Source organism: Callorhinus ursinus, unplaced genomic scaffold (genome assembly GCF_003265705.2).
Source record: "Callorhinus ursinus isolate GAN/ISIS: 27379988/994484 unplaced genomic scaffold, GSC_fseal_2.0 scaffold16, whole genome shotgun sequence".
NCBI classification, from domain to species: Eukaryota; Metazoa; Chordata; class Mammalia; order Carnivora; family Otariidae; genus Callorhinus; species Callorhinus ursinus.
In genome coordinates, this window is record NW_027397078.1 from 14,000,282 (window position 1) to 14,019,648 (window position 19,367).

General features: G+C 37.2%; 1 protein-coding gene across 1 annotated transcript in view; it reads left to right on the forward strand.

Moving 5' to 3' along the window:
* TMEM47 (transmembrane protein 47) overlaps positions 1 to 18,697 on the forward strand; it is a 28,752-nt gene extending 10,055 nt beyond the window's left edge. Inside the window, exons 2-3 of the mRNA XM_025857886.2 lie at positions 5,809 to 5,949; positions 15,601 to 18,697. Of these exons, the coding sequence (XP_025713671.1) occupies positions 5,809 to 5,949; positions 15,601 to 15,779 (320 nt within the window). The 3' untranslated portion in view covers positions 15,780 to 18,697. The remainder of the gene's footprint in view (positions 1 to 5,808; positions 5,950 to 15,600) is intronic.
* The last annotated feature ends 670 nt before the right edge of the window (positions 18,698 to 19,367 follow it).

The window sequence follows — 19,367 nt, forward strand, 5'->3', positions numbered from 1 at the left end:
AATTCTAGAACAGTGATACTCTCGTATTAAAACATTAAAATACATTTAGGAAAATACTACCCACCCAAATTGTGGGAGTTGAATTTCTAAGGCTAAAAATCTGTTTCTTCATTGCTTTTTAATTTTATCTAATTTCCTAGAAGAAGTGGCGATTGTGTGCTCAGGGATTTACATACAGTAGAACTAATTTCAGCGTATAAACAGTACCTACAGAAGTAAATAAATTAGCCAGGGTTTGACAAGTTAAAAGGTTTTGAAAAGAGGTGGGTGGAGGAAAGCTTTAGGCACTGGTGTGGTGCATTTGACCTTGGCTTAAAAGTGTGGAAAGTGTATTGTCATTAAGATTTTGCCTTTCCTGAAAATTGGAAGTAAACTTTGACTACGAATTTCCTAAAGGAATGTGAATTTCCAATTTGGCAGTTATGATGTGGCTCATAGAATTTTCGTAATGCAGTGGCAATTTCAGACCAGTCTCATGTATTAGACTGTAAAGTAAGTCAGCACAATTCTGCAGATTACTAAAGCATTTATAAACATTGGAAACTCTGGCGCCAGCTAATAAAAATACCTTGAAAGAGGATTTGAATTTAGTTACTGAGTTGCATATTAATGCTGGACTTGATGTTATAAGGACTGCCCAATTTTGATTCTGTAACTGCAGGGGAAAGTATAACATTATATGTATTCATTATATTCATTCCTGTTTTTTTTTTTTTCCTTAGCGAAAGCACTAGTAGATAGAGAAGCACACACTTACCCTGAGCCTTGGCTTCCATAGGTGCACTTTCAGTGCTTTCTGTGTGCCAGTGTCAGTTCTGCCAAAATACAGTGGGTCCCCCCCACCACCATATCTATGGGGGATATATTCCAAGACCCCCCGGTGGATGCCTGAAACTGGGTCGTACTGAACCCTATATATACTATGTTTTTTCCTATTCACACATACCTGTGATAAAGTTTAATTTTTAAATTAGGCACAGTAAGAGATTAACAACAATAAGATCATAAAATAGAAGAGTTATAACAATATACTATAATAAAAGTTATGTAAATGTGATCTCTCGGAATATTATATTGTGCTATTCTAATCCTTCTTGGGATGATGTGAGATGATAAAATGACTACATGATGAAACGAAGTGAGGTGACTGATAGAGGCATTGTGACGAAGCCTTAGGCTACTACTATTGACCTTCTGTTGATCCGTCAGGAGGATCATGTGCTTCCAGACTGGACTGCGTTTGATCGCAGATAACTGAAAGCATGGAAAGTGAAACTGCAGTCAAGGGGGAACTGCTATACTCTTAAGCAGAACCTGCCATGTACTACTACAGCAGCCTCATTTCAGGTGTGAGTTCCCGATCCAAAACATTCTTTGCAGCCCATTTGAGTCCTCCCTGGCTCATGGACCAAGGATGTACATTTTTTCATCGAAACTGATTATCACTTGTTTTCAGAGCTCTTGGAAACCAAACTCAGATTTCAAATCAACTGGCCTGACATTGAACAATGACCAGTTTTAATTGTGCAGAGCACTGCAGTTTGTAAAATAGCACCGTGGCCATTGATGTTCTGCAGAGCTGGTTTATGTTCACTGCTCCGCTACGGTGTCAGTGTATCATTTATAGAAATGTGTAAAACTAATGCAGAGTAATAAATCTCTAAGGACTCTTAACACTTCATCTGACTAAATACTGTGAGGGCTATAAAACTGTGGAACTAAGATTGATGTAGAAATTAACCAATTATGAGAACTTAAAATAGATGATTTTATTTTAAGAAGTGGGGCTGAAAATTGAGAATTTTATGACATTTTAATTTGTTTTGCAAACACTGCATATGGGATAGCAAGTATTTGTGGCATGCAAACCTTCTAATGGAAAAACCATTAGTGTAGAGACAAGTTTTCTGGTCATTTATTGTAATATTACCATAAAATTGTTCAAGTTCTATAGTATATAACAAAACATTTTTATGTATATTTTGTTAAATCTACATTTGGTAGATAAGGAAGTATATGTGTATACATGAAGCCCAGTGTATATTGTGTTAATGGCTATTACTAGGTATCTATAAAACTATTTTTCACTTTTTAGAAAAATTCTCCGTATTCTAGTCTTGTTCACCAAGGAAGAGGAAATGGTATCAGGCTGATCTACATGGTCCCTGACTTTAGCTCGCCCATAAGGCAGGCAGGCCCTACTGTCTGGTGAGTGGATTCTAACTGTTTCCTGAAAGAGGCACGATGCCACAAGCACTGTTCTCAGCTTCAGAGTACCTAGTGCTGAACCGTGAAAAGTGCCCTGGGTCTCACTGACTATGGTAGCCTTATCGAACCACTTTTTTGGCTTCCTGATTGTTCAACTGATCAACGAGTTAAAGCTTTGGTCCTGGGCAACCTGCCTGAGTGAATCACTCCAAATGGATATAATGACAACAATCTCAAAACTTGGCACAGTCTACCAGAGATACGGGCTCAATACTTCAGTCTAAGCCCCAGCTTCTGGCCAGGACAGAGGCAGACATGGCCCAATTCTAGACCTTCATAAAATAAAATGGCTTCTCTGTGTGAACAGGCATTATCTATGGTTAAGGACCAAAGGGAAGGGTAGCAATATTACAATGTGATGTTGGTAACCTGCCCTTTTGACTTTATGTCTAGGATGACCTTCATTAGCCACAACCCTCAGTACTAAAAACAGATACAAGACTTTTAGAAGAAAATAAGGGAGTGCCTGGGTGGGTCAGTCCGTTGAGCGTCTGACTCTTGGTTTCGACTCAGGTCCTGATCTCAGGGTCATGAGATGGAGCCCTGCATTAGGCTCCGTGCTCAGCTCGGGGTCTGCTTGAGACGGTCTCACCCTCTCCCTCTGCCCCCCACCTCAAATAAATAAGTAAATCTTAAAAAAAAAAAAAAAGAAAATCAGAACTGGTTGTATTCACTTACTTTTTAGAACTACTTCCTATGCTGTAAGAGGTTCCCTTCCTAATTAGGTTCTAGTCCCTTTTAGTAAGTGTTATTCTCCTGGTGGCTTCTATTGCCTTTTATTGGTTTTCCATATGACATGAAGTATTACTATTTTAAGGAAATCTCCTAATTTAAGGAGATTTGGGTTTTCTGTACTTTTCAGTTGCTAAATTGGATAAGCATCACTTTGTACTCCTTTATTACTCATTTATCAAATTGACTTTATTATGAAATTATTACTGTCTGAGAGACCTTTACATAGAAAAAAGTTCAACATTTTTAAATGGTACATAAAGTACAGACCAAGGGTCAGTAAATTTTAGCCAGAGGGTCAAAACCAGCCCTTTTGTAGATAAAGTTTTATTGGGACGCAGCCATGCTCATTCATTTACATATTGTCTATGGCTGTTTTCACACTACACAGCAGAGGTTGAGTAGTTGCAACACAGACCATGACCCACAAAGCTGAAAATACTGACTGGCCCTTTATGGGAAAATTTTGCCAGTTTTTTTGTCTTAGTTTGTTTTTACAAAATGCAAATAAATACATGTATTTTAACTATTTTTTGAGGATATTTAAAGTAGAGAAAAGTGATCAAAATTCATTTTTTTATTTTGGGTTAAAAGTGGAAATAGTCAAATCTGTGGCATATATATTGGGCTGTGGAAATACTCAAATCTGTGGCAAATCATTATGCTTATATACTGGGCTGTGTGAAAGCTTACCAGAAAAGCAATCTTTTATTTTTTTTAAGTGAGTGAATAGTTGTATATTGACTTAAAATTGATTCTGTAAAAATTCTTATTTAAAGTAATTTGGAGAAAGTTGCTAAAAGTAATAATCATTTTATAAAAATAATGGTCCAACTAGAAAGTATTCAACATAGTCTCTCTTAAAGAATTTGATGGATGAATGGATTTTTTTTTGTACCCCATTTTGATACAATGAAAATTTTACTTAGAAATTTCAACTTGAAAGGTTTTAGAAGAATTTCTATTCTGTTAAAGTGAAAAATAATTGTGCTATGTATAAACTTTTTCAAAGAAATTTAGAGACTTCCAAATGTAAGGATTATTCTTTTGTTTTTTTTAAATTCAAAGCTACATGCTGTTATGGAATAAAAAATCCATAGTATGGCTATCCTTTTAAACTCTAGTTGAAAGCCAGATATACTTTTGTTTGAAGTTATATGGCTTTGTTACAAATAGATGGCATACAAAATGCTCTCCACTTTCTTGCGATTCACCTTTATATTTTAAAAGTGTGGATTTTTTCTGTTTTCCCCTTGTTTGTTTCCTGAATGCAGTGCAAGTTCTGGTTCAGTGCCAGTTATAAATCCAGAAGAGGACACTTGAGGCAGAGATAATATAAGTATAAAGAAGAGAAGAAAATCCGAGGGTTGTATAGGTTCCTCCATTCACCCCTTATCCTACAGTGGTAAAAGAGTGCACTTTGGAAGCTTTCTGGAGGGATAATTTCAAAATGCAGCATCAAAATATCATGAGTTCTTAACTTTGGATCAGACTACATTGCAGTTTAACCATGGATTAAAGTCTATTTTCATTTTCTGCACATACATTAAAGTAAGGGCCAGAAGAGGCAGCCTAGGACTTCCAAAGGACCCCCAATGAAGAATGTTTTGCACAGTATCATTTTTTTGTGATGCTTCCTAAACTGGACAGTGCTTTCAGATATTCACTTTGCTGCTGCTTAGAGAAAATTCTCTTCTTATGGGATGGGAAATGGGCCAGTTTTCTGTCATGCTACTTCTATATCTTTATAGGAAATGACAAATGCATTTCAGTGAGGTTTACATTTCACTCAGCACACGGGAGACTCAAAGTATCCGTGTACAGAGACCAGTACATAGCATGTGGTCAATATATGCTTGCTGTTTCCACATATGAATGAAGAAAGGGGGCCAGCAGCTATTTAGAGTACATTCTGGCTCCCTGGGAATACTTAATTTCACAAACCATCCCTGTGGTAAATACCACAGTGAGATTAGAATGAAATGAAAGAGAGGAGGGAAAAACAAACAGCAACAAATTTTCCTAATGCCATTTTGCTGGAGGAGTTGTTTTAGAGAAGGGGATGAAAAGACTGGCAAATAAAAACTTGGTTTCTTTGGGGGGTGCAGTATGGAGAAGGAAGGCTTTATAAGAAAGGACCACAAAAAAAAAAAAAAAAAAGAATGTGTTACTGCCACACAACATGGGTATATATCAGAGACATAAAAGCCAGACACAAAATCAATATCACAGATTTAAAAGCCAGACACAAAAGAGTTCAGACCATTTACATAAAGTTTAAGAACAGGCAAAAATGAATCCGAGGCGATAGATGTCCCTTACTAGCCTGGGTGGGAGGGTGACTGCTGACTGGGGAGGGGCACTAGGGAACCCCGGCGACGAAAATGTTCAATATCTTAATGTGGGTGGTGGTTATATGGGGGTATGAATATATAGAAAAGTTCATCATATTCTCGACTTTCATATTTAAGGTTTGTGAACTTGATAGCTCAATAGAAAAAAACAATAATAATGAAAGTAGGTTATGGAAAGGACACCCAATTTACCATGAAGGCTTAGTAGAGTCCTTGGAAAGTGTGGCAAACCCCTGGTCTAAAAACACTGCTGAGCTTAGCCTAAGAGACTTTTCTGAATTAGGATGTTTAAAGTAATTTTTGTTGCAAAACATTTCAGTTCCCAAAGGATGTTTAGCATGCAGTAAGATCCCGTGTATTTAGCTGCAGCTAGATGCAGGCTGCTGAACATCATTCTGTTGATTCTTTGAGGATTGACTGCTTAAAAGCAATACTTTCTTGTTTTTCTTTGCAGATTGGCAGATTGCTACTCTGGCTTTACTCTTGGGCGGTGCTGCCATCATTCTTATCGCATTCCTGGTGGGTTTGATTTCTATCTGCGTGGGATCTCGAAGGCGCTTCTACAGACCTGTTGCTGTCATGCTTTTTGCAGCAGGTAAATGTGTATTTATTACGTTTGAGCTGGTATTCAAGCTGCAGCAACCTTTCTACCATCCCTCCCTTCACATGCAAAAGCAGTATGGGATTGCTGCATTACCTACAAATTGAGAGACATTTGATATATTTTAAGGTAAATTGACTAAGGGTTTGTCGTATTACAGGTTTTCAGTATGTTAAGCATTTCACAGAGCAGAGTGGCAATTTCTAAACTTCTAACTAAAACATGAGTAAGTAATAGTTCTTGACAGGGCTATTGCCTTACGAATTGCAGCAGATGTGTTTACCAACCGTCTTCACATTGTTTTTTTCCCCTCCTTTTATTGCCCCCTTGGTGACCTTAAGGCAACAGTATTTTTTTCTGATGTGAAACTGGAAAAAATTCCAATATATGTAGGCTGAAAGGTCTAAATCTGTTTGGAAACAAACATGCTTATAATGAAAAATAATAATGTATAACTTGAACCATCAGACAATTCAGTTGTATGCGGTCACTGGCATAGTCGTTAATCTAACAGCCATCATTCTAGGAAGCACGCACAGCTGGGATGAAAACATGAAGCAAGGTAAGGTGGAGGTTTTGCTAAAATCAGGGAACTATTTAGAAAGGGGCTTTACAAGACTAAAAGCCCAGTCCATTATTTAATGTATTTTAATTTTCTATAAGAATAGCCTTGAATATATTGTTTTGATTCCAATTGAAATATTCTTGTGGTGCCTTCAATTTACCCTGTCAGTCACATCTGATTTGAAGACTGCAAAATAAGCCTCTGTGACTGTCAATAATGAAGACACTGACAGAGCCTTCTCGGATTAGATGGATTTTTTTTTTTTTAAAGCTGTTTAAAGATGGGAACAGATGAAATTTCTCAGGATTTGAAGTGTAGTTTGATCCAAAAATATAAGCTCAGAAGTATTCTGCTGCCCCCTGCTGTTTGTGTTCATTTTTTATACCCACGAAGACTGATTGGAATGTAGGTGTCATGAAAAGGAAGGTCCAGAGGGCTGAAGTACATCTAAGTCAAATCTCTTAAGTGACTTGCTCAAAATTCTATAGTAGTTATCAGCAGAGCCAGGGCTGGGAGGCTACTGAATTTTGAACTAGTGGTTCATTCGCTACTGACTCATTCATTCATTCAGCTGTTCATTAGGTGCCTCTTACAGACTGAACGTGGCATTAAGAGACCCATGAAACTAGCTAAATAACACCACAGATACTTTCTAATAGAAGAGAAAACACTATTACAAAAAATAGTTTGAAATCTTAGGCAGTGGCCATACTATTCATTTTATTGTTGATCTCCTATGTAATAAAGATCTTTATCGTGAATCATTTAGTACAACATGAAGATTCTCCTAACGATTCCATCACAGTTCTCTAGTTTATATCTTGGTTCATGGATTTATCATGGATCTTTCTATTCTTAGAATGAAATAACTTAGATATTTTAATTTTAGTATAAATTTGTCTTTGCAGTGAGGATTTATTAACATAGTGATAATTGCAATAAAATTTTTTGATAAATTGTTCTGAAATTATATACCATTCCTTAAAACTGGAATTCTGTTTTGAATAATCTTTAGAATACTCAGATATTTCTGATTTTACAAAGGTATAGAGGTACTCTAGACATTCTCTTATAAATATCCAGTATTACGGTGCTACCTAGTTACTGTCTCATTTAGATTTTAACTTACCACATAATAGCATGTGCAGAATCTATAAAGAAATCCATTGTTTATAGCACCTATTTTAAACATGCTTAGAAAAATAACTAGGAGTTTCTAGTTCTTTCTAAAAAAGCTCTGTATGTTTTCCCAAGTATAGCAAAATTTATGAAAATGTGAAAATAAGTACTGGTTGTAACAAAACATATTGTAAATGAACATAAGTTAGAGGTAATAGATTTGGTCAAAATAAAGATTCCAATTTAGCTCTAGCTACTACAAGTATTAGTGAAGTATAAAATAATGAAAGGAATCCCTACAGTAATATTCATATATTCATATTCTACCCGCTGAGACCTAAAGCAAGCATTATGCTGCTACATTTTTAAAATGTACATGTGCTGAGATTTAATTTTACTCATTCTCTTTTGACACTGTGCTTATGGAAGCTTTTTTTTGAAATAACCATTAGTTTAGTGTTCACTCTGCTTATAAGCAAGGTAAAAACGTAACTCATTATTTGAAACATGTCATGAAAAGGTTTCTCTCTCCCATCTCAAAACCCATTAAGGAGTTGCCTGTAGCCGATTTCTGGAAAAGATACTCATTACACATAATAATCCATTATTGATTTGGGCATAAGATGAACAAATTTGGAAAATCTGCCCACTTCAAACAATGCTAGTGAAAATCATGGCTGTTTATTTTGCTTGTTTCATAGTAAACATACTTATTCTCTTGGTTGGCCTGTCTCACTTGTAATTCAGTTTAGTGATTCTAAATGGGTATTTGGAGCCATTTCCCCTTTTTGCTCATGTTGGTCTGCTTGAAAATAGTCTGTGTTTCTCTTCTTTTCTCAAAATGTTTTTTTCAAATAATACCCAGCCTTATCTTGGTGTTGACACATAGAGACTGTTATGTATTTCAGCAATAATCTTTTCTTCTGCTGAAACATGCAGTACATAAAATCAAAACAAACCTAGCATTACCACTTGGAAACATCTCTACACCGGACTACCTAATTAATTCAGCACCATGTGCTATGCCCGGTACAACGCCATGCACAATAGACGGTTGAATGAATGCTGGAAAGATGACGAAGGCATGTGGCTTGTAACTTGACAGGGAAAAACAGGCATGTAAACAACTAGCTAACTCTAGCATAATTTTTCTTAAACCATTTCTCTTTTGACAATTTATGAAGCAGCAAGTTTCATGTGAGCACAAAGCTCCGACCAAAACAGCTTAAGAAAGTGATAGTTACAAAAATGATTTTTTTTTCATTTATTCTTGTTTTCATTCACTTACTTAACAAATACATGTGGGGCACCTCTAGTATGTAGGTATACTGCCTTGGTGTTAGATTATATACTCCAAGGGTATTTACTAAAAGCTGATGATCAAATCTCATAAAGGCAGCCAAACATATTTTAAAGGTTTTGCATCTTCCCTTTATCCCTGAAGTCCCTAATTTGGGGGCAGGGGTGGCTTGTTACCCACCTGAATAGTTAGTAGAATGGCTAAGAGCTTGTCATCACTACAGCCTGTCTAAAACATTGTCCCATGTTCCACAACTCTCTCACTCACTGGTCTTAGCAGTCTGGACTTCAGAATAAGATACTATCTGTAATAATAAGGTTGACAGTAATTAATCGAGCACCTACCACATGTAACACTGCTGGACACTTAGCATATACTATTTCTGATACAGCAGTCTTGAGATTGGGTATTTATTTTCCCCATATTATCACTGAAGAAATAAGTTCAGAAAGGTTAAGTGACTCCCCAGGGTTATCCAGCTAGTCAGTTGCAGGGCCAGGGTTTCAATCCATATTCACTTGGGTATGTATAACACATAGAGAAACAAGAGCAGAATCAGCCTTGAATTTTGAAATCAGCTGCCGACTGTGTACTACAGTTGGAGTCCACCCTGTAACTCCAGTTACTCCATCTCTTGGGGGCAACACCTGAAAGAAATAAGCAGTTTGAGAGGCCATAAAGACCACACTGATCAGTGGAACATGACTGAATCATAGCGCATCATGAAAGTGTGCACTTTTCCAATACAGAGGACTATAGCATGTTTCTTATTGTGTAACTGACAACGATAGGTAAAATATGATGGGACTGTAACTGGCATCTAGCTCTCACTAAAGAGTTGGTGAAATTAAAGGAGCTGCCTCTTTCTAGGTCCTCTTCTTGTATTGTCTGGTTTTGCAGATCTTTTGTATGCCCCACTGGGACTTAGGATGATTTTTTTCCATTTTTTAAAGGCCGTTAGTACAAATTGCAGAAGATTCTCAGTCTTCTAATTCAGATTTTACATAACAGAATCCCCACTGATTTTTATTAATGATACTTCCTTTCTGTTCTATCTGCAAAAAGTCTTCTGTAAATGAATGTTTGTACAGAATGGTGATTGTTTTTCCCCCAGGGTCCTGCAACTGCTTTCCACCTCTGAGCTCTCTCTGATTAGAGGCTTGAATTTTGCAGCCCTCTTTACAATACTGGAGGTATTTTGAGTCTAGATTTTGGCAGAAAAACCAGTGTCCAGCTTAGATTTCAAACTAAAAAGGAATTCTATTCACAGATCTTTATCAGTATCGAACTACCCTTTGGCTAGAACAATTTATCGTATCAATGCCAATAATTAATTTCATACGTACTACAACTCTTGGTAGTTACAGATTAAATTTAAAAAGGAAAAGAAGGGGGCGCCTGGGTGGCTCAGTCAGTGAAGTGTCTGCCTTCAGCTCAGGTCATGATCTCAGGGTGCTGGGACCGAGCCCTGGCTCGGACGCTCAACAGGGAGTCTGCTGCTCTCTCCCTCCCTCTCATTCTGCCCCTCCCCCTGCTCATGCTCTCTCTCCCTCTCTCTCTCTCAAATAAATAAGTAAACTCTTTAAAAAAAAAACAATAAAAAGGAAAAGAAGATCGCTTCATATTAACCCTTCATGGGCAAATGTTTTCATGAATCTCCAAATTACCATTTTCTTTTTGTAAACATTCTGTATTTAGAGACTTGTCTGGTAAGTCCTGTCAATTCTGTCTCTAAATTATCTTCTAAGTCTGTAGCTTCTTTTCATGACCCACCATTACTGCCTTAGTTGAGGGCGTAGTGGAACATCTCCGTTCCCAGGTTGGAACTTCCCCTACTTTATTTTTTTATGGTAATATCTGACTTAAAATATCTACGTGACTCCTTCCTTTCCCTTTCCTAGAATCCAGGTACTGCGTTTTTCTTCTGTCATCTTTTCTTCACCTTCTCTCCTCTTTCTTTCCCACTGGGGGCATCTCAGTCATCACCGCATACAGGTACCCATGCATTGACTGGCCTCCTTCCTAGGAGCCTCCCGTCTCTAGTCCCTCCTGCGTACGTTCTGTCTTGCACACAAACACAGGAGGTGGTGTTCTCAAATACACATCTGGTCTCGCCGCTTGTCCCTTTGGTTTCCCCAGAGGCGGAACCTAAGACAAGGAAACAAGTGCAAGTACTTAGTCTGGGAGGCAGAAGCACGGATACGGAAAAGTGAGACAGAGAAAGAGGACATTATCAAGCCAGTTGTTGCTGAAGGCAGCTACAGCTTAAACTTCCTGGAAAAATCCTGGACACCGGCTTACAACACACACCTCAGAGTTATTTCATTGGAAGGACTAGGGAAGTGGGGTATTTAGAAGCCAGATTCGGAAGAGTCATTGGTAAGGGCTGAGGCGATGCAGGGCAGCCGGCAGCGTTCATTTCCCACAGCACCAGGCCTGCCCCACAATCAGGCAAAGTAGCTTTCGTGGCCAGAGGAGAAGTCAGGCAAAGAAGTGCAGGTGCTGCAGACAGTTGGAAGCAAGGCTGACAAGTATTGGAGTGATGAAGATGAGAGCATATGGGTCGGGCACCCAACAGCAGCTACAATTCAGATAGCCTCTGAGATGTCTCCCTGTAGAAACTGGCCTCTTATTTTTATGACACATAAGCCTTTTATAGTCTGAACCAAACCTTTCCATGGGAATGTACCCTTTATTCCAACCTCCTGACTTTTCTATAGGTACACCCTCTTATACTGCTAAGCTCTATACAAGCTGCTGCTTTTTCCCAGAGGTCTTTTCATTTTTGTCTTCTGACCAAGTCCTGTCCATCCTTCGAGAACCAGTTCAAATGGTGCTTCCTCTCGGAAGCCCTCCCTTCTTTGTCCGGGCAGAAATGGTGTTTGGGATATCGTTAGAGTTCAGAAAACGTGTAATGAATGGATCAGTGAACATGCCTCTGCTCTTACTGTTGAACACATTCATTTGTAATTATCTATGTGTCTGTTTTCACCATAGAGTATGAAATACGACCGGTCAAGGGCCACGTCCTGTCTGTCTGATCCCTTTCAGCTGCCACACGGTCAACATCCAATAAGTTTTTGTTGAAATATCCCCTTAAATGAAAGTACTGAATATTTCAATATTGAATGTTTTCAATGGGTCAGCATTGAAAGCACTGAAAAATAGCCCCTTAAAGAAAACTAGACATAAGACAAAAATTAGTACCTCTAAGTTCTTGTCATGCCTCTCTCCACACAATTTCATGGTTACTAGTTTCGTTGCCTCTTTTCAAAAGAGTGGAGAGAGGTATAAAATGAGCTTCCAATTCCCTTCAAATTCTAAAATGCTACACAACTTCACTAACGTTGCCTCTGAGGTAGAGCATAGAGAATACCACAGCCGATGCCTATTATGTTTCACTGATTGGTGGTAAAGTAGAAATGTAAGTGTGATATGTTTTCTTGAGTTCTGGACTCGGTTTGTGTATTTGTTTATTTGTTTTTCCCTTCACAGCATCTATAAAAGGCAAGGAGGCATTTTTACCTGCCTCTGTGTATTTTTATTAAATGGAAAAAGTTATTTACAAATGCAGGCTTATGTATCTTTTTTTCTCAGTTTTGCTATTACATGCATTTCTGTCAGTGATTCTAAAGAGAGTAAAATAATGCAGAGGCATAAAGCGTTTTAGGGTACTTTTCATCTGGCCAGAACACAATAAAGCTTTATCTCTAAGAAAGCTGCTCAGGAGAATATGCCAGTGGAGCCTAATGGAGTTGTATTTCCACTTTTCCACTAGAGGGAAATTATGTCATTGTATTATACCATGGGGGCCAAATACTTGCTAAATAAAACACATTGAAATGAGTATTAAAAGCAGTCTAGGTAAACAACTCACCCTCAGGACTGGCTCTTTCACAAATGAACCCATATAATCCTTCTAGGATAGAATTCAGATCAGTTATTACTTCTCTGCTCAAACTCCTTTAGCAGCTGTCCATCACACTAAGAAGAAAATCCGGACCCCCCACCCGTGGTTCACAGGGCCATCCCCGGAGGGGGCGCCTGCTTCTCTCTTCCGTCTCACATCTCACGTCTCACGTCATGCTCCACCTAGATTGCTCACTCCCCATTCGATTGACCTGCGCCCCTCACTTTCTTTATTCAGGTCTGTCCTCAAATGACTCCTCCCCTAAAGAGGCTTTCCCCAGCTTTTGATCTGAAAGAGCAGCCTGCATCCCTCTCTCTGGTTTTCTGGCGTTCTTGTATTTTTCACGTCTCTTGGCAATACCTGCCATATTCTGTGTCTGTTTCTTAATGGCCGGCCTCCTCGTGAGGGTAGTGACTTTTGTTACCCATGCCTTAAACTGTACCACTTGGTTCAAACTTTTATTGAGTGAATGAATTCGTCGAATGAGTAAATGAATGACTATTCCTACTTCACATTTATATTTCAGTCACCAACTGGCAAGATCAGTCATGCTTTGACTAGTAACCAGAGTATAAGAGCCTGAGGAGAAACTGCCTTTTTATCTTTTAAACTTACTTACTAACTTTGCAATGTTTTTCTGTAGTTCGTGGTTGATAGTAATTGACTTCTTGTTAGTTTTAAGACATTTAATAAATGAAACCACCCTTTCCCTCACAAAGTCACAGAGCCAGCTGACTTTTTTTTTTTAATTAATACACATTTAGCACTTGCTGGAAGTAGAGGAAGTGTGGGTTATATAATGAGCTGTCAGTTGTCCTAACAATGACTTAAAACATTTTCTAAGGCTTTTAAACTATAAACAAGGTGTGATGTTCATTTTGGATGCCAAGAGATTCTCCTTTTATATGGACCTATTGATCTATCCACTCTCTATAGTATGGAAGTGTGGTAGGCGCAGTGTTGAGCTACATGGCAAAAATGTTTCAAATTCTTACATCTGGCTCCAGAAAGGTTACTTGACCCCTAGTCAGAACCTTACAGAATGGAATGATTTTGTGGAATCACACCCTCATGAATTTTCTGGAGTTCATCAATTTTACGCTAGAGAGAGGACCATTAATGTAGACTTTCTGGGAACATCAATCATATTGGTAATAAGGATCTTTTATAGGTACTGAGAATAGATGAGCCTAGACTTTACAGCACAAAACTCCAGTTTAATTAAACACACTGTTCATCCTACTGCTCTTTCTAAAAAATGTAATAAACTGTATCTTTTTTTACTATATCAAATTTTATTCTTGTCTCCATAATTGTTCATGTATTTGTTGTTGTACTTTTGGAATTTACAGTATTTTTAAGATGAGTTAAATCATAATCATTTTGACTAAACCTTTACTTGATGTATCAGGGGGTTGGCAAACTTTTTTTTATAAAGGGCCAGGTAGTAAGCACTTCTGGCTTTGTGAGCTGCATGGTTTCTCTTGCAACTCTCCAACCTCTGCTGTTGTAATGCGGACAGTATGTGAACGAGCCTGGCTGTGTTCCAAGAAAACTTATTTTCAAAAACAAACAGCGGACCAGATTTGGTAGTTTGCCAACCCCTGCCCCATAGTACATAGTACCCAGATTTTTTAAGATTGTTTCTTGAGGGTAGAAGCTGTCCTGTAGTAGAGAATGAGGCAGATGCATCCCATAAATTCTAGTTAAGTTGATTGAAATAAAGTAGAAATTATATAATAGATGCAATATGCAGTTATGATTTTGAATGGAAGACATCATCTCTTGTGTAATCCATTGTCTCCCATATAGAAATATCAACAGGATAAGGACCACTTTAATTTTAGATATATAAGAAAAACAACAACCCTTCCCTTTCCTGATGAATTGTTTTTTTTTTTCAAATCAGGTATGACTCATCACAGTTCCCCTTTAGCCCTGACTGACAACTGACTTAAGAACCGAGAGTTAGCTGAGAACGAAGAGCTGAGTTTTGTCTCGATGGTAGTATCCAGCATTAGCTGATGTTTTCAGTACCAGTACCATTAGCTCCTATGCCTTCATTGATTTCATTCTTTTTTGAAAGTAGGTGAAGAATAAATATATAAATGTCTGTTATATCTAACACAAAGGTTTAATCGGATGTGGTTTCTTGACAAAGATGACTTTTGAGCCTCTTTTGAAGGATGAGAGGAAAGGAATGAAAATCGTTTTTGATCAGAGGAATATAAGCAAAGACATCATGGTAGGAGTTGCTAGAATCATCGGCTGAGTTACGTGGTATGGAGCTTGACCACTTTCATCAGTACAAATGAATTTGAATTCCTCAGTTCCTCAAGAGCATAAATAAATAGCAAGGGTTTCGGGTATTTGGGGTCACTGTTCGCAGGGAACTATTTACAGGTTTTGTTTTGTTGAGCTTATAGTACTACTTGCATAATAGTGATGATTATATATGTATGTCTATAAAGTGAGAATCACTACTTTGTATGCTCTTGTAAATTATTGCACTAATTATTTCATCAAGTACTATTATGGGGAGTTACTAATTGCTATTGTGAAACAGTGTTAAAGACAAAATTGCTAATGTTTTAAGGTACACCATCTAGAATAAGCAGTGCTTCAATTTTTTTGGCTTTTAAGTTTGATTACAAAGCAATTCTCATCCATATATATATATATATTTATGTGTTGTATCCTTTTATTTCCTGCAAAGAACACTTTTCTAATTTCTATTTGCTTTTCTTTCAGTTGTTTTACAGGTTTGCAGCCTGGTCCTTTACCCAATCAAGTTCATTGAAACTGTGAGCTTGAAAATTTACCATGAGTTCAACTGGGGTTATGGCCTGGCCTGGGGTGCAACTATATTTTCATTTGGGGGTGCCATCCTTTATTGCCTGAACCCTAAGAACTACGAAGACTACTACTAGAACCAACAGTCTCACATTTTAAAAAACAACCAACCATCCAACAAAAGGATTACGTCTGTTATCTTTTCTAACTCACTGTTTTCTAAAACACATGTGGAGCATCAAGCAGTTTCCTCAGTTGACTTAATATCTTTTGCCTTTTGGCTGTCAACATCATAACCAGCTTTTACATCCATTTTAGTGACCTGCACAAATTAAGAGAGCTGATTAGACATAGGCAAATGCTGCAAACTTCCAATATGTTCATGTCATTTTTCTTGACAAGTGAAGGGTCTATATAGGCAATGCTTTGGCAATCAACTTCTCCCCGGGAAGGGAGTCAAGACTTGGAGACATGTGCTTTTCATTGTGCGGTTAGCAGTTGTGCCTCAGCCATATCTAGAATGAGGAGAATTGAGAGTCTCTGCTTTCCCTGGGGCAACTAGAAAGAAATATGCATGAGTTGCTTTTGTCCGAAGTACCCTTTAAATCATTTACCAAACATTACTGCAAATAATTGTGCGTATGTAACAAGCTTAAATATTTTTATAGACGGTGAACCATTAGTATAAATGGTAATAAGTTGTTCCCTACTCCAATACATGCATTTGCCTATTACACATAAAAGTAATATTTGCTTTAGTGAAGTGATTTGAACACTAACCTTGTACACGTTAAGAGGCTTAGATTGGTATTCACACTTACTTACTGTACAAAAGTACATATACCTTAAAGCTTTTGCTCTGTGTTCTCTACTGTTTCACTGGAAAGTTTTAATAGAATTGTATAAGAAGAAAAATTGAAATGGTGTTAATCTGAAAACTCATGATTCTTCTGCAAGCACTGTAGTTCAAAAGAGAGTAGCAATTAGAATGATCATTTTGTTAAAAGTTCAGTAAAATAGAAGGCTGCTTTTTTTCAAGTACTTTAAATGTCTTTATTAAAAAATAAAAGAATAGTGATAGATTTATAGAAATGTCTAAATGTCTTAGTAGAGGAGTAGAATTCATCTGGTTATCACCTGGTCCTCTGAAGTTAACTAATGGGCTAACTGATTTGTGTACACAATTATGATGGATTTATGTTAAGGGAATCATTTGTTGGCTGTTCAAATGGAAGGAAATATCAATGATAGGGAATAAGTTTGCAACTAATCTCACACTGCAAACTTGCATTAATCCTGTTTAATACACAAATTTGGATAGTTTAATTATAAACATATTTTTATATCAAATAATACAGTTCTAATATAAAAGTTATAGATAATTATTTTTGTTAACAAAGACACTAAAACAGTATGTCTTGGTTTTGGCCCTTTTGCACAGAGAAGCATTGGAAAAATCATTTAAAACCTACTTACGTTCTATTGCAAAATCCGCTAAGAGCAGGACCACATCAATAGTATTTAATAATTTGCTTTACCTCCCAGAGCATAGTTCTGCTTTCAGCTTGTCTTAAAAACTGTTGCCAGAACAACAGGGAAAAAAATCTATTTTATTATTCAAACGCTTAAAAAAAACCCTTCCATCTTGTGACTTCTCTATAGAATCACAAAGTAAATATGAAGAACCAGGCTTAATCTTACTTTAGCAATGACAGACAAGAGTAATTAAATGCATCCTAGAGAAAAACCTTTATAAAAGTATATGGTTCTCTATAGACTCATAAGAAACTATGGGTGGAAGTTTTCCAGAAAGATATTAGTATCACAGAACCTTCTGAAGCAATTTTCTTGAGAAATAGTGAAATCTGGGCCAGACTGTTTTGCAGTTAATTGCATATTGTCAGAGCAGCATGAGAAATATGGTATTTGTTGGGTAGGGATTTTGGCTACTAAACACTCTCTATTGTGAGAGAGTCTCTTTATTCCTGAATAACGGGAGAACAGTACTTTGGTGCTGACATCAGTGAGGCACTTTTCTTAGTCTTAGTAGAGGATGCAGTGTGCTGTTAGACCGATATCACATCTCGATTCTTACCAAGTTTTTATTCTCTGTCAATATGACAGGCTGGAAAATGACAGAATATGTTATAGGCTAAGGCACACATATTTGCAGTACACTCAAAGGTAGATTTCTTATATAACTTTTCTCCCCTTCCCAGTGAAGAGCCCTATGTTATATTTCTACCATCACTAATATTTGAAAGTATTTCATGACTAACAAGCTCAGTACAACACGAAAGTTGTTGCTCATCCGAAATACTGTTTCGTCTATCAGAATGAACACAAGTGAATTTTCACCTACATTACGTCTTTGCAGCTTTAGGTTTGTTTGATGTTTTCTTACAAGCAAAACTGTTGACTATAAATCCATTGTTTATCTTAGAGTGATATATACGCATACACACATAGAGCATAAAGTACTCAGCAGGGCTAGTTATTTGGATTTCTTGCACAACTATTTAGCTTTTTGTAAGTTCAACATGTAAATTTTAAAGACAAATATAGAGAGACCTATGTGTTTGAAATATAAATGATATATATGGATTAGCATGTACCTGTATATTATTAAACATGCAATGAACTGACTGGTAAGTGACGTCTAATTGTATGGCTAGCAATGTAATTTATTCAGACTGTATTTTTGTACAGAGCAGCGCACACTAACCTATGCCTCTGTGTCCTCTTTAATGCCTAAAACTGTGCCTAGAAACTTCATCTGTCTTAAAAAATAAAATTATACTTCATGCTGTTTATGCTATAGTTTCTCTACTGCTGTTCTATATTTATTATTTTTAAATATATGACATGTTTACTACTTAAATATGAATCCATGGTATTCTGGTTATTTTTTCTAACAGTCCTCTGGAGGAAACCTGTTTATCACTCCAGTGGTTTTGAGTTTGCAGTTTCGCGATCGGTTCTTCATTTCATGATTTTTGTAGCTGACATGAAGTTATCTATGTGGAAAAAATAAAAATAAAAGTGGTTTCACTGATGTGGTTTGACTTGTGTCTTCTCTGCTGTGCAGACCCATTAACAGGTTCCCAAATTACACGTCTGCAAGTTCATGTTCTCCTTTATAATATATAGTACCTAGAAAACAGAACCTGCCGTGGCATGCTCATTTTATGTAAAACCTTTTTAAACTAGTTTTGTTTCATATTCTCTCCCAAGATTCTTTCTGTCCCCTGCAGTTGAGTTATATAAACACTAAGAGAAAGAAAGAAGGTTAAATGTCTCTTTAAACTTTGTTTTGAAATGCACAGGAAGGAGATACAGTGCAGGCTATTGGTTTTCTTACTCTAATGACACAATTAGAAACAGGAGTAGCAAAAGGGTCGCTACTCTGTTTTGGCTTTTGTTTAGTTTTCGGTGTTTGCAAGGTAGGTTAAAACAGCCCCTCCTGCATTATTTCTCATTTTTAATTACAGAGGCACGCTCCATTTTCCGTGCACACGCGCATGCGCATGCGAACAAATTCATAAAATTAATTTCGCGTCACCTTTGTGTATATAAATGGTGAGTGTACTTGGAAAGAAATTTAAATGAGGCAATAAAATGCACTTGTATGGTTGCCAGAAATTTTTCTTGAAGATAGAAATAGAACCACATGTAATCGAATAAACTTTCTTGTGTTGATACAATCAGTTTGAACATGAAGTACG